The sequence below is a fragment of the Rhinatrema bivittatum genome, chromosome 19, assembly GCF_901001135.1.
Source record: "Rhinatrema bivittatum chromosome 19, aRhiBiv1.1, whole genome shotgun sequence".
Taxonomy (NCBI): domain Eukaryota; kingdom Metazoa; phylum Chordata; class Amphibia; order Gymnophiona; family Rhinatrematidae; genus Rhinatrema; species Rhinatrema bivittatum.
Genome location: NC_042633.1, coordinates 16,692,592 through 16,709,056, shown reverse-complemented (window position 1 = coordinate 16,709,056; position 16,465 = coordinate 16,692,592). Strand labels below are relative to the sequence as shown.

The following is a 16,465-nucleotide window of genomic DNA, read 5'->3' as shown; positions in this document are numbered from 1 at the left end:
ATATCAGAATACTAACTGTGCAGTACATAAAACAGGAAACAAGAAACATCTTGAAACAATGAAAAATAAAACAACATGGTGGAGTTGGAAAAGATAAATATAGTGGGCCAGATTTTCAAAAGCATTTACTCGAGCAAAACTGGTTTTTGCTCGAGTAAATACACTTTACTCAAGTAAGTGGGCTTTTCAAAATTGCTACAATATATGCCATTGAATTGTCCATAGGATTTACTCAAGTAAGTGCACTTTACTCGAGTAAATAGCTTTTGAAAATTGCTACGATAGTATGTCACATTTACATGCGTAACTCCTTTGAAAATTACCCCCATTATATGGAATAACAAATAATATTTATTGTTTAATATTAATATTAAATAAAATATTTATTGTTTAATATTAACATTTATAGCTGTTATGGACCAGACAACCCAAGCAATGCCTGACAGTTTATGATAATATACTATATCTATACATACTGTATACAGTATATAAGGTTAGAGACAGTTGATATAAATATCTCTATATGAACCCAGTACTATAGATAGATATGCATATATATAGACAGAGATTATATAGTGATTGTTATAGAAGAAGATTAAAAAGCATTGGTTCCAATACAGATCCTTGGGGCACTGAATTATTTACCTTTCTTCATTGAGAGAATTGACCAATTAGTCTTACTCTCTGTTTCCTGTCTTTGAACCAGTTCATACTCCACAATAGTGGTGTAACCACAGGTGGATCGGGGTGGTCCGTGGCCCACCCCTGTAGGGCTCAGGCTTACACAATTAGGACTGCCGACACATGGAGAAGAGACCTGCAGGATGGTCTGGGAATAGGCTGGGAGTCACAGCCCAGCTCCAGCATCAGGCCTAGGTCCTGGGCCTCCTAGATGAGGAAATGAAATGCTGAAATTTGTAAATAAACATTTATTTTTCTTTAAAAATTGGGAACACAACCATTTTCCCCTATCAGTGAGAGAGCTCCTGGGTAAAGCACAGATCAATCAGCCTAGGGACGGCCTAACTGCTGCAAGTAATGTTTAAAATTGTCCTTGGCTTGCGCAAATATTAATCGTCCCAGTTTTTTGTTAAGAATGCCCTGTGGTTCCTGTCAGGCCTGGCTATAATAACGTAGCACTTGGGGATAAAGATGCAGCCCAGCAGTCCGGCGCTGGAGGCCAGGATAGCAAATATCTCCACCGCCACCGTGTACTTGCCCCTGGTGCTCAGGTAGGTTGGGATGAAGGACACCCACACGCTGCAGAACACCAGCATGCTGAAGGTGATGTGCTTGGCCTCGTTGAAACCTCCGGGTAGGTTTCTTGCCAGAAAAGCCACCATGAAGCTGACGCCAGCCAGAAATCCCAGGTAGCCCAGAACCCAGTAAAATGCCATGGTTGACCCTTCGTTGCATTCGATTAGTATTGTTCCAGCTTCTGAATGCATGTTCAGGTACAGAAATGGGGGAGCAGTACTCAACCATACAGAGCATATCAGGGCTTGAAGAAGGGAACAGGAAAGGACAACAGAGTTTGAGACCCTGGAACCCATCCATTCCCGGAGCTTGCTTCCCGGCTTGGTGGCATGGAAGGCCATGACCACGGTGATGGTTTTCGCCAGAATGGAGGAGAGAGAGATGGAAAAAGTGATCCCAAAGACAGTCTGTCGGAGGATGCAGGTCATGTCCTCAGGACGGCCGATGAATATCAAGGAACAGAGGAAGCAGAGCATGAGGGAAACAAGGAGAATGTAGCTGAGTTCCCGGTTGTTGGCTCTCACTATGGGAGTGTCTTGGTAATTAATGAAGATTCCGAGAATGACAGCAGTGACGAGAAAAAAGCAAACGCTGATTACACTCAAAGCTATCGCCAAAGGGTCTTCATAGGACAGAAAGGTTATCACTTTCGGGATGCAGGCGTCTCTCCTCTGATTGGACCATTTGTCATCTGGGCACTGTGTACAGGCGTCCATATCTGGAAAAGGGAAAATATTGTCTCGGTATCTAACAAACAGTGTCAGTTATAGGACAGAAATGTGCACACTTCCCTTATATTTAGCGATGCTTCTGCACTGTAGCTTGGAATATCAATTTCCGCAAGTTTTTAAAATCTGGCTTTTTTTCCCCTAAAACATTTGTTCCATTTCTATATCTTTAGTTAATTATCATTTGTTTTACAAGGTCTGAATGCATTTTTGCCGATCTGTAGCAGAGCCGGAGGCACCAGGGGCGACCCGAGGATGGAGCCGGTGGCCCTACCGCTGCCAGGGACGAGGGACCAGGCACTGGATTATTCAGAAAGAGGTGAGGGGGCCGAGCTGCGGGTCTGCTGTGGCCGATGCACGTAACATTATGCTGCAAATATAAGATCTCTCTTTACAGAAATTCAATATTAGCTACAAGGCTGGGTGGATCTACCACTTACCTTGCTTGGTAGATGTGCTTTATATAAAATGGTAATATTCTCTAAGCTACTATACAAAATTAAAATAGTGCCATGTTGGATCCCAAATAAAGATATAGCGTGCCCAAAATACATAATTGTCCACTTCCTATGGTGGGGTAAGAGAGCTAGAATTAGCTATACTAAATTGATGTGTCCAAAATCTTATGGGGATCTGAACTTACCTGACAGAATTTATAATGTCGCTTGTCAATTACGTTTTTATTTTTTTGTGGGAGTGGATCACTGCTATTTGTATGTCTTTTGTGTCCCTAATATAGTAGCTGCTAAATCGGCGTTCTCTCTCCTTGGTTGGCTGCATACTCCTGACGGTGAACTACCGGATGAGCTGCGACAACCTTGTTTGTTTCGACCTGTTCAGCTTGTGTGACATTATTTATTGCAAGCTTTGGAGAGATCTCACTGAAGCATCGGACTTGTTACCACTAGTTGGTAACCCGCAATTTTCTCTGGGTTTGTGAGGTGGGATATTTCAAATATGGCAGGGCAGGGAATGTGTATTGTTTAGATGATCAATGTCTTTTTGTTTGTTTGTTTAAACAACTGTATGATATATAAATAACAGATTTCCAGATCTCATTTCTATGGGTTTTTACAGGCCAGACGTTATATTTGTCATCTGCCATGGTCTTATCCAGGGTTATTTCATTCGGACTCTTTGGTAGTGATCATGCGATCAATGGGGAAAAGGTCAGATAGGTTTTCATGGTGCTATAAACTTCGCTTATATAAGGTGAATCCTGATTTACTGACTGATCTTGCACACTCCTGGTCTTGAATGACTGGTCTTAATATTTCTGCCAAGGATATTTAGTCTTTGCTTTGAATATTGTTTAAAACTTTGCCTGGATGCTAAATTTCAGGAGTTATATTATAAATAATTGCATTGATAAATTTGGCATAACTCATTGTGATTCTCGTCCCCAATGCAGAATCGATTCTTTAATTCATAAATTTCTCCTGTGTCCTAAGATATTTTTTCCCCTTTCTGCGAGGAAGTTTTCTCTCTGGTTCATAGTTACTGGGGCTCGTCTTTCCTTTGATGGCCGTTTTTTTTTGTTCCTGCGGTCTCCTCTATTTCATATATCCACCTCCTTGTGTATGTGGGCGTATTAGTGGCTTTTTGCTGTATATTGAACGTTTGGATCCTCCTCCTCTTGCATCGTGGTTTAATGTCATGGCTGCCTGGATGCATATAGAAAGATTAGATGTGTTATGCACGCACGGGGAATTGCCTAATGACTATAAGCTAGCTTGGATGTCTCTTTACAATCTTTTGACTGTATCGCTTAGAGACCATTTAAAACGATTGGGTTTCCACACTCGGTGGTGTCGGTGATGTTTGTAGGAGAACTTGCTGATTTTGTGTGGCATGCGTGTGGGATGTGCGAGTGTCCTGCTGTTTGTGGACGCTCAGCGCCTTACATACATTCATGCTAAACTAGTCCTGAGGCTTGCAGCTTCTTTGTTATCCCGCAGATGTCGACTTGCTGCTATCGTTTCTGGTTACTCTGTTCCTGGTTTATATTCTCGCTTGTTATCGTGGCAGAAGTGGCATTCGCAGGCATGCACCCACTTAAAATTAAGTGCACATAGACGCGTGCATGTTATAAAACAGCCGTGGCCCTGGGTACGGGCAGACAAGCGCGCACACATGTGCGCCGGCGCACCGGTTTGAAAGTTACCTTCCCTGGGAGCTGCCACTGCTTATTACCGGCACCAGTAGCTTGGGATCTATTTATTTAATGTTTGGGATCCTGCCGGGTACTTGTAGCCTGGATTGGCCACTGTTGGAAACAGGATGCTGGGCTCGATGGACCCCTTGGTCTGACCCAGTATGGCAGCTTCTTATGTTCTTATGATTCAGAACCGATGATGAGCTTTTTAGTGGCGTAACAAAAATGTGGCGCAGAACGAGTTACATACTTGACGCTCCTCGACACTCTTTGAGTGTCCCGCAGACTATTAAAAGCCCCCAGTTGAATGTAGCCGGCGTGGCGGCAGCTTGAGAATGATATTAGAATCACTTGTAGCCATGCCGCATGATAATCACCCACCTGTTTGGTTGGCGACCTCGCTGTCTGGGCAGGGAATGCAGTCGTAGCAGCAGACGGGCTCTCCCCTTCTAGGTAACTTCCTGTAGCCAGGAGAGCAGCTCTCGCTGCATTTGGATCGTGGAGGAATCTAAATATGGAGAAAAATATCTGTGTAAAGGATTTAACACCAGGGTTTAGATTTTTAAACTCTGTATTACATTTCTTTTTAGACAGGAGTCATCTCGGGCCGTTTGCTTTTATGAGATCATTGCCAAGCTATTCGCTGGCATTTGAAGGCGAGGAATGAGCCCTATTTGGTTCTTTTAAAGAAAATATACAAGCTTTGACCTGGAATCATACATTCGGGTTTATTTGGGGATGTCTTGTGCCATCAGTGCTCCTTGTTACCCATAAAACTGAATCAATTTCTCCGAGCTCTCCATTGACTTGAAACATTTTCCCCTGCTGTCTTCTCTCATGTCCTGGTCTTACTTAGTTCTGACCTGGGTGAATGTGCTGTCCCACACGATTGCCTTCTCGTTGATGGTGAACTCTTGCCCAGAGGGGGCGTTAGGATTGTAATTTCCAACAATTTCTGAAGTCATTGTCTTATTGGGTAAACAGACTATATTTAGGATATCGTAGCCAATGATGAGGTTGCCATTTTGATCAGAAACCATCTCTTCTCCCAGGACGTTCTTAAAGTGCATGTTCTTCAGATAAGGATGCAGCTGTAGAGGGAGAGGCAACATTTTCAGTAGTGACCCTACGTGCAAGCCTAGAAGTCTGATGTAAGGCACACTCATTTGAAAAGGACATGTAGAAAATATCAGTCAAATAAACACGTGATTAGCCTATAGTCGTGTAACTGCAATTTCCTAAACATCAAAAGTACATAAGTATTTTAGGGTTCCTGCACACATAGAGAGAGTTAAAAATAAAAGGTGGGCGTGCTGAGGCAAGGCCAACAGTTTCATGTGTAAGTTGTTATTGTAGAAGAATTGATCTGCATAGATTAACAACTTGTGCAATCGTACACCTGCTAATTATCTTGCGCAAGTGATAGCAAACATGTTTATTGTGTAGTATTGGCTGGGTGAAGAACTTGTTGGCTTAGAGGAGGGCTGCGTGAATTGCTGGAGTAACTGGTGAACTGGTAATTTCAATTACACACGTCTTAAAAAGAATTCTGACTTATGCGCATAAATTGGATTTTATGCAAGGAAATGCTCCGTTATTTTTGCCTGTAAGATACACAGTCGTATATTTAAAAAAAATAGATAGGAAAATGGGAAACGTATGCGGGCTCAGTGCATGGAAATAGCTGCTTTCATTGCATTACCTGTACAGTATTCATGCACAAGCATTCATACCTGCTTACGCTGCGGGGCACAGGTACAAGTATCCCATAATATGTGCAGATTTGATTTGTCCAGGTACGGGCTCAGTGCATGGAAATAGCTGTTTTCATTGCATTACATGTACAGTATTCATGCACAAGCCTTCATACCTGCTTACGCTGCGGGGCACAGATACAAGTATCCCATAATATGTGCAGATTTGATTTGTCCAGGTACGGGCTCAGTGCATGGAAATAGTTGTTTTCATTGCATTACGTGTACAGTATTCATGCACAAGCCTTCATACCTGCTTACGCTGCGGGGTACAGGTACAAGTATCCCATAATATGTGCAGATTTGATTTGTCCAGGTACGGGCTCAGTGCATGGAAATAGCTGTTTTCATTGCATTACCTGTACAATATTCATGCACAAGCCTTCATACCTGCTTACGCTGCGGGGTACAGGTACAAGTATCCCATAATATGTGCAGATTTGATTTGCCCAGGTACGGGCTCAGTGCATGGAAATAGCTGTTTTCATTGCATTACGTGTACAGTATTCATGCACAAGCCTTCATACCTGCTTACGCTGCGGGATACAGGTACAAGTATCCCATAATATGTGCAGATTTGATTTGCCCAGGTACGGGCTCAGTGCATGGAAATAGCTGTTTTCATTGCATTACCTGTACAGTATTCATGCACAAGCCTTCATACCTGCTTACGCTGCGGGGCACAGGTACAAGTATCCCATAATATGTGCATATTTGATTTGTCCAGGTACGGGCTCAGTGCATGGAAATAGCTGTTTTCATTACATTACCTGTACAGTATTCATGCACAAGCCTTCATACCTGCTTACGCTGCGGGGTACAGGTACAAGTATCCCATAATATGTGCAGATTTGATTTGTCCAGGTACGGGCTCAGTGCATGGAAATAGCTGTTTTCATTGCATTACCTGTACAGTATTCATGCACAAGCCTTCATACCTGCTTACGCTGCGGGATACAGGTACAAGTATCCCATAATATGTGTAGATTTGATTTGTCCAGGTATGGGCTCAGTGCATGGAAATAGCTGATTTCATTGCATTACCTGTACAGTATTCATGCACAAGCTTTCATGCCTGCTTACGCTGCGGGGTACAGGTACAAGTATCCCATAATATGTGCAGATTTGATTTGTCCAGGTACGGGCTCAGTGCATGGAAATAGTTGTTTTCATTGCATTACGTGTACAGTATTCATGCACAAGCCTTCATACCTGCTTACGCTGCGGGGTACAGGTACAAGTATCCCATAATATGTGCAGATTTGATTTGCCCAGGTACGGGCTCAGTGCATGGAAATAGGTGTTTTCATTGCATTACGTGTACAGTATTCATGCACAAGCCTTCATACCTGCTTACGCTGCGGGATAGAGGTACAAGTATCCCATAATATGTGCAGATTTGATTTGCCCAGGTACGGGCTCAGTGCATGGAAATAGCTGTTTTCATTGCATTACCTGTACAGTATTCATGCACAAGCTTTCATGCCTGCTTACGCTGCGGGATACAGGTACAAGTATCCCATAATATGTGCAGATTTGATTTGCCCAGGTACGGGCTCAGTGCATGGAAATAGCTGTTTTCATTGCATTACGTGTACAGTATTCATGCACAAGCCTTCATACCTGCTTACGCTGCGGGGCACAGGTACAAGTGTCCCATAATATGTGCAGATTTGATTTGTCCAGGTACGGGCTCAGTGCATGGAAATAGCTGTTTTCATTGCATTACGTGTACAGTATTCATGCACAAGCCTTCATACCTGCTTACGCTGCGGGATAGAGGTACAAGTATCCCATAATATGTGCAGATTTGATTTGCCCAGGTACGGGCTCAGTGCATGGAAATAGCTGTTTTCATTGCATTACGTGTACAGTATTCATGCACAAGCCTTCATACCTGCTTACGCTGCGGGGCACAGGTACAAGTATCCCATAATATGTGCATATTTGATTTGCCCAGGTACGGGCTCAGTGCATGGAAATTGCTGTTTTCATTGCATTACCTGTACAGTATTCATGCACAAGCCTTCATACCTGCTTACGCTGCGGGGTACAGGTACAAGTATCTCATAATATGTGCATATTTGATTTGCCCAGGTACGGGCTCAGTGCATGGAAATAGCTGTTTTCATTGCATTACGTGTACAGTATTCATGCACAAGCCTTCATACCTGCTTACACTGCGGGGCACAGGTAAAAGTATCCCATAATATGTGCAGATTTGATTTGTCCAGGTACGGGCTCAGTGCATGGAAATAGCTGTTTTCATTGCATTACCTGTACAGTATTCATGCACAAGCCTTCATACCTGCTTACGCTGCGGGGTACAGGTACAAGTATCCCATAATATGTGCAGATTTGATTTGTCCAGGTACGGGCTCAGTGCATGGAAATAGCTGTTTTCATTGCATTACCTGTACAGTATTCATGCACAAGCTTTCATGCCTGCTTACGCTGCGGGATACAGGTACAAGTATCCCATAATATGTGCAGATTTGATTTGCCCAGGTACGGGCTCAGTGCATGGAAATAGCTGTTTTCATTGCATTACCTGTACAGTATTCATGCACAAGCCTTCATACCTGCTTACGCTGCGGGGTACAGGTACAAGTATCCCATAATATGTGCAGATTTGATTTGTCCAGGTACGGGCTCAGTGCATGGAAATAGCTGTTTTCATTGCATTACGTGTACAGTATTCATGCACAAGCCTTCATACCTGCTTACGCTGCGGGGTACAGGTACAAGTATCCCATAATATGTGCAGATTTGATTTGTCCAGGTACGGGCTCAGTGCATGGAAATAGCTGTTTTCATTGCATTACGTGTACAGTATTCATGCACAAGCCTTCATACCTGCTTACGCTGCGGGGTACAGGTACAAGTATCCCATAATATGTGCAGATTTGATTTGTCCACGTACGGGCTCAGTGCATGGAAATAGCTGTTTTCATTGCATTACGTGTACAGTATTCATGCACAAGCCTTCATCCCTGCTTACGCTGCGGGATAGAGGTACAAGTATCCCATAATATGTGCAGATTTGATTTGTCCAGGTACGGGCTCAGTGCATGGAAATAGCTGTTTTCATTGCATTACCTGTACAGTATTCATGCACAAGCCTTCATACCTGCTTACGCTGCGGGATAGAGGTACAAGTATCCCATAATATGTGCAGATTTGATTTGCCCAGGTACGGGCTCAGTGCATGGAAATAGCTGTTTTCATTGCATTACGTGTACAGTATTCATGCACAAGCCTTCATACCTGCTTACGCTGCGGGGCACAGGTACAAGTGTCCCATAATATGTGCAGATTTGATTTGTCCAGGTACGGGCTCAGTGCATGGAAATAGCTGTTTTCATTGCATTACGTGTACAGTATTCATGCACAAGCCTTCATACCTGCTTACGCTGCGGGATAGAGGTACAAGTATCCCATAATATGTGCAGATTTGATTTGCCCAGGTACGGGCTCAGTGCATGGAAATAGCTGTTTTCATTGCATTACGTGTACAGTATTCATGCACAAGCCTTCATACCTGCTTACGCTGCGGGGCACAGGTACAAGTATCCCATAATATGTGCATATTTGATTTGCCCAGGTACGGGCTCAGTGCATGGAAATTGCTGTTTTCATTGCATTACCTGTACAGTATTCATGCACAAGCCTTCATACCTGCTTACGCTGCGGGGTACAGGTACAAGTATCTCATAATATGTGCAGATTTGATTTGTCCAGGTACGGGCTCAGTGCATGGAAATAGCTGTTTTCATTGCATTACCTGTACAGTATTCATGCACAAGCCTTCATACCTGCTTATGCTGCGGGATACAAGTACAAGTATCCCATAATATGTGCAGAATTGATTTGTCCCGGTACGGGCTCAGTGCATGGAAATAGCTGTTTTCATTGCATTACCTGTACAGTATTCATGCACAAGCTTTCATGCCTGCTTACGCTGCGGGGTACAGGTACAAGTATCCCATAATATGTGCAGATTTGATTTGTCCAGGTATGGGATCAGTGCATGGAAATAGTTGTTTTCATTGCATTACGTGTACAGTATTCATGCACAAGCCTTCATACCTTCTTACGCTGCGGGGTACAGGTACAAGTATCCCATAATATGTGCAGATTTGATTTGTCCAGGTACGGGCTCAGTGCATGGAAATAGCTGTTTTCATTGCATTACGTGTACAGTATTCATGCACAAGCCTTCATACCTGCTTACGCTGCGGGGCAAAGGTACAAGTATCCCATAATATGTGCAGATTTGATTTGTCCAGGTACGGGCTCAGTGCATGGAAATAGCTGTTTTCATTGCATTACATGTACAGTATTCATGCACAAGCCTTCATACCTGCTTACGCTGCGGGGTACAGGTACAAGTATCCCATAATATGTGCAGATTTGATTTGCCCAGGTACGGGCTCAGTGCATGGAAATATCTGTTTTCATTGCATTACGTGTACAGTATTCATGCACAAGCCTTCATACCTGCTTACGCTGCGGGATAGAGGTACAAGTATCCCATAATATGTGCAGTTTTGATTTGCCCAGGTACGGGCTCAGTGCATGGAAATAGCTGTTTTCATTGCATTACCTGTACAGTATTCATGCACAAGCTTTCATGCCTGCTTACGCTGCGGGATACAGGTACAACTATCCCATAATATGTGCATATTTGATTTGCCCAGGTACGGGCTCAGTGCATGGAAATAGCTGTTTTCATTGCATTACGTGTACAGTATTCATGCACAAGCCTTCATACCTGCTTACACTGCGGGGCACAGGTAAAAGTATCCCATAATATGTGCAGATTTGATTTGTCCAGGTACGGGCTCAGTGCATGGAAATAGCTGTTTTCATTGCATTACCTGTACAGTATTCATGCACAAGCCTTCATACCTGCTTACGCTGCGGGGTACAGGTACAAGTATCCCATAATATGTGCAGATTTGATTTGTCCAGGTACGGGCTCAGTGCATGGAAATAGCTGTTTTCATTGCATTACCTGTACAGTATTCATGCACAAGCTTTCATGCCTGCTTACGCTGCGGGATACAGGTACAAGTATCCCATAATATGTGCAGATTTGATTTGCCCAGGTACGGGCTCAGTGCATGGAAATAGCTGTTTTCATTGCATTACCTGTACAGTATTCATGCACAAGCCTTCATACCTGCTTACGCTGCGGGGTACAGGTACAAGTATCCCATAATATGTGCAGATTTGATTTGTCCAGGTACGGGCTCAGTGCATGGAAATAGCTGTTTTCATTGCATTACGTGTACAGTATTCATGCACAAGCCTTCATACCTGCTTACGCTGCGGGGTACAGGTACAAGTATCCCATAATATGTGCAGATTTGATTTGTCCAGGTACGGGCTCAGTGCATGGAAATAGCTGTTTTCATTGCATTACGTGTACAGTATTCATGCACAAGCCTTCATACCTGCTTACGCTGCGGGGTACAGGTACAAGTATCCCATAATATGTGCAGATTTGATTTGTCCACGTACGGGCTCAGTGCATGGAAATAGCTGTTTTCATTGCATTACGTGTACAGTATTCATGCACAAGCCTTCATCCCTGCTTACGCTGCGGGATAGAGGTACAAGTATCCCATAATATGTGCAGATTTGATTTGTCCAGGTACGGGCTCAGTGCATGGAAATAGCTGTTTTCATTGCATTACCTGTACAGTATTCATGCACAAGCCTTCATACCTGCTTACGCTGCGGGATACAGGTACAAGTATCCCATAATATGTGCAGATTTGATTTGTCCAGGTACGGGGTCAGTGCATGGAAATAGCTGTTTTCATTGCATTACGTGTACAGTATTCCTGCACAAGCCTTCATACCTGCTTACGCTGCGGGGCAAAGGTACAAGTATCCCATAATATGTGCAGATTTGATTTGTCCAGGTACGGGCTCAGTGCATGAAAATAGCTGTTTTCATTGCATTACGTGTACAGTATTCATGCATATGCCTTCATACCTGCTTACGCTGCGGGGTACAGGTACAAGTATCCCATAATATGTGCAGATTTGATTTGTCCAGGTACGGGCTCAGTGCATGGAAATAGCTGTTTTCATTGCATTACCTGTACAGTATTCATGCACAAGCCTTCATACCTGCTTACGCTGCAGGGTACAGATACAAGTATCCCATAATATGTGCAGATTTGATTTGCCCAGGTACGGGCTCAGTGCATGGAAATAGCTGTTTTCATTGCATTACCTGTACAGTATTCATGCACAAGCCTTCATACCTGCTTACGCTGCGGGGTACAGATACAAGTATCCCATAATATGTGCAGATTTGATTTGTCCAGGTACGGGCTCAGTGCATGGAAATAGCTGTTTTCATTGCATTACGTGTACAGTATTCATGCACAAGCCTTCATACCTGCTTACGCTGCGGGGTACAGATACAAGTATCCCATAATATGTGCAGATTTGATTTGTCCAGGTACGGGCTCAGTGCATGGAAATAGCTGTTTTCATTGCATTACATGTACAGTATTCATGCACAAGCCTTCATACCTGCTTACGCTGTAGGGTACAGGTACAAGTATCCCATAATATGTGCAGATTTGATTTGTCCAGGTACGGGCTCAGTGCATGGAAATAGCTGTTTTCATTGCATTACCTGTACAGTATTCATGCACAAGCCTTCATACCTGCTTACGCTGCGGGATAGAGGTACAAGTATCCCATAATATGTGCAGTTTTGATTTGCCCAGGTACGGGCTCAGTGCATGGAAATAGCTGTTTTCATTGCATTACCTGTACAGTATTCATGCACAAGCTTTCATGCCTGCTTACGCTGCGGGATACAGGTACAACTATCCCATAATATGTGCATATTTGATTTGCCCAGGTACGGGCTCAGTGCATGGAAATAGCTGTTTTCATTGCATTACGTGTACAGTATTCATGCACAAGCCTTCATACCTGCTTACACTGCGGGGCACAGGTAAAAGTATCCCATAATATGTGCAGATTTGATTTGTCCAGGTACGGGCTCAGTGCATGGAAATAGCTGTTTTCATTGCATTACCTGTACAGTATTCATGCACAAGCCTTCATACCTGCTTACGCTGCGGGGTACAGGTACAAGTATCCCATAATATGTGCAGATTTGATTTGTCCAGGTACGGGCTCAGTGCATGGAAATAGCTGTTTTCATTGCATTACCTGTACAGTATTCATGCACAAGCTTTCATGCCTGCTTACGCTGCGGGATACAGGTACAAGTATCCCATAATATGTGCAGATTTGATTTGCCCAGGTACGGGCTCAGTGCATGGAAATAGCTGTTTTCATTGCATTACCTGTACAGTATTCATGCACAAGCCTTCATACCTGCTTACGCTGCGGGGTACAGGTACAAGTATCCCATAATATGTGCAGATTTGATTTGTCCAGGTACGGGCTCAGTGCATGGAAATAGCTGTTTTCATTGCATTACGTGTACAGTATTCATGCACAAGCCTTCATACCTGCTTACGCTGCGGGGTACAGGTACAAGTATCCCATAATATGTGCAGATTTGATTTGTCCACGTACGGGCTCAGTGCATGGAAATAGCTGTTTTCATTGCATTACGTGTACAGTATTCATGCACAAGCCTTCATCCCTGCTTACGCTGCGGGATAGAGGTACAAGTATCCCATAATATGTGCAGATTTGATTTGTCCAGGTACGGGCTCAGTGCATGGAAATAGCTGTTTTCATTGCATTACCTGTACAGTATTCATGCACAAGCCTTCATACCTGCTTACGCTGCGGGATACAGGTACAAGTATCCCATAATATGTGCAGATTTGATTTGTCCAGGTACAGGGTCAGTGCATGGAAATAGCTGTTTTCATTGCATTACGTGTACAGTATTCCTGCACAAGCCTTCATACCTGCTTACGCTGCGGGGCAAAGGTACAAGTATCCCATAATATGTGCAGATTTGATTTGTCCAGGTACGGGCTCAGTGCATGAAAATAGCTGTTTTCATTGCATTACGTGTACAGTATTCATGCATATGCCTTCATACCTGCTTACGCTGCGGGGTACAGGTACAAGTATCCCATAATATGTGCAGATTTGATTTGTCCAGGTACGGGCTCAGTGCATGGAAATAGCTGTTTTCATTGCATTACCTGTACAGTATTCATGCACAAGCCTTCATACCTGCTTACGCTGCAGGGTACAGATACAAGTATCCCATAATATGTGCAGATTTGATTTGCCCAGGTACGGGCTCAGTGCATGGAAATAGCTGTTTTCATTGCATTACCTGTACAGTATTCATGCACAAGCCTTCATACCTGCTTACGCTGCGGGGTACAGATACAAGTATCCCATAATATGTGCAGATTTGATTTGTCCAGGTACGGGCTCAGTGCATGGAAATAGCTGTTTTCATTGCATTACGTGTACAGTATTCATGCACAAGCCTTCATACCTGCTTACGCTGCGGGGTACAGATACAAGTATCCCATAATATGTGCAGATTTGATTTGTCCAGGTACGGGCTCAGTGCATGGAAATAGCTGTTTTCATTGCATTACATGTACAGTATTCATGCACAAGCCTTCATACCTGCTTACGCTGTAGGGTACAGGTACAAGTATCCCATAATATGTGCAGATTTGATTTGTCCAGGTACGGGCTCAGTGCATGGAAATAGCTGTTTTCATTGCATTACCTGTACAGTATTCATGCACAAGCCTTCATACCTGCTTACACTGTGGGGTACAGATACAAGTATCCCATAATATGTGCAGATTTGGTTTGCCCAGGTAATTAATTACTATTGCAAATGCATCTACCCATCCTTCCTGCTTCTGCTGTCACTTTGTCCCCCTTTAAGATAAGCAGATAGGATTATCCTCTCATCCCACTCTTTGTTTGCAGGTAAAACCCTCAACCCAATACTGTGCTTCCTACTTTTGTCTGCACACCAGATTTGGTGCCCCTGTGTATTTTTAGCATTAAGTTTTAGCTGCCAGGCCCTAGATGGTTCCTCAAGCTTCTTTAAGTGCGTCTTCACGTTTTCCACATTTTCCAGGGTGTCTACCCTTCTGCAGGCTTCTGTATCTCCCGCCAAAAGGCAAACTATCCCAATAGCCCTTCTGACCAATCCCTCGGGCACACGCTGGGTAACGCCCCCCTTTCCAATCCAGTCCGTACCTTTAGGGCCTGTAAGTAAGATGCTCAGTTTATTTGTAGCAGGTCACAGTCCTTGATGTAACTGTCTGCTCACCCAGATCGTCCTATAGGAAAGCAAACTGCACCGGCCTTTAATGTACTCCTCAGTGGCTCTTCCTTACTTCTTTTCATTCTCTCCACTCCTTCCAGCGTGTCCACTCTGTTGCAGATCTTAGTGTCATCTGCAAATAGACAAACCTTACCTTCTATCCCGTCCACAATGTTGCTCACAAAGATATTGAACAGAACTGATCCCAACACCGATGCTTGCGGCACTCACTTAACACCGTTCTCTCTTCAGAGTAGATTCCTATTTATCATTACCCACTATCTCCTATCAGTCAACCAGTTTGTAATCCACATCACCAGTTTGGCGCCCGCTCCCAAGCTTCTCATTTTATTCACGAGTCTCCTGTGTGGGACCGTATCAAAAGCTTTGCTGAAATCCAAGTAGCTCACATCGAGCGCTCTTTCTTGATCCAATTCTCTAGTCATCCAATCAAAAAACTCAATCAGATTTGTCTGCGGGACCTTCCCCTGGTGACTCCATGCTGCCTCAGGTCCAGCATCCTACTGAATTGTAGATAGTTCACGCTCCTTTCCTTCAGCAGTGACTCCATCACTTTACCCACCACTGAGGGGAGCCTAACCGGTCTGTAGTTTCCAGCCTCCTCTCTGCTCCCACTCTTATGACGTGGGACCACCACCGCTCTTCTCCAATCACTCGGCACCACTCCCGTTCCCAGGGATCTATTGATCAGGTCACACAGCGGAGCCGCCAGCCCATCTCTGAGCTCCCTCGGTATCCTGGGGTGAACCTCATCCGGCCCCATGGCTTTGTCCACTTTCAGTTTCCCCAGCTCTTCCCATACATTCTCTTCTGTAAATGGAGTTACATCTACTCCACTCCCCTCCCGTTTCTTGTTAACTAGTGAGGGTCCTTCTCCAGGGTCTTCTCTAGTGAACACCGAACTGAAGTATTTGTTTAATATTTCTGCCATGTCCTCGTCTTTCCTCACATTATTCCTCGCCACCTTTCAGCTTCACTATACCACTTCGGACCTCCCTTCTTTCTCTGACGTATCTGAAGAATGTTTTGTCAGCTCGCTTTATCTCTTTGACAATCCTTTCCTCCGCTTGGCCTTTTGCTTTCCTGATTTCTTTCTTCGGCTCCCTCTTCCCTGCGTTCCTCTTTCAGGGATCCTTTTTATTCTTCCTGAATGCTGATCTTTCTGCCTTTATTTCTTTTCAGCCACCTCCTTTGAGAACCAGATCGGCCTCTTTCAGGAAGATACGGATGTCTGCGGATCCAGTCAGAGCGATCACGCCGGAAGATTCTACATAAGAGCTAA

The 16,465-nt window shown here is 44.0% G+C and overlaps 1 protein-coding gene across 1 annotated transcript; it reads right to left on the bottom strand.

The window, feature by feature from the left end:
• Positions 1-296: 296 nt before the first annotated feature.
• Positions 297-13,731, bottom strand: LOC115080429 (vomeronasal type-2 receptor 26-like). The gene is made up of 3 exons (XM_029584586.1): positions 5,004-13,731; positions 4,522-4,648; positions 297-1,975 (listed from the first exon to the last, which is right to left on the bottom strand). Exons 1-3 carry the CDS (start codon positions 5,304-5,306, stop codon positions 1,071-1,073), a joined length of 1,335 nt encoding a protein of 444 aa, XP_029440446.1. The 5' UTR covers positions 5,307-13,731; the 3' UTR covers positions 297-1,070.
• Between the last annotated feature and the right edge of the window lie 2,734 nt (positions 13,732-16,465).

Coding starts and splice junctions, on each gene's coding strand:
- LOC115080429 (XM_029584586.1), bottom strand. CDS start 5,306: ATGAGTGTGCCTTACATCAGACTTCTAGGCTTGCACGTAGGGTCACTA. Junction 4,649..5,003: donor GGGACAGCACATTCACCCAG/GTCAGAACTAAG, acceptor CTCCATATTTAG/ATTCCTCCACGATCCAAATG. Junction 1,976..4,521: donor CGAGGTCGCCAACCAAACAG/GTGGGTGATTAT, acceptor TCCCTTTTCCAG/ATATGGACGCCTGTACACAG.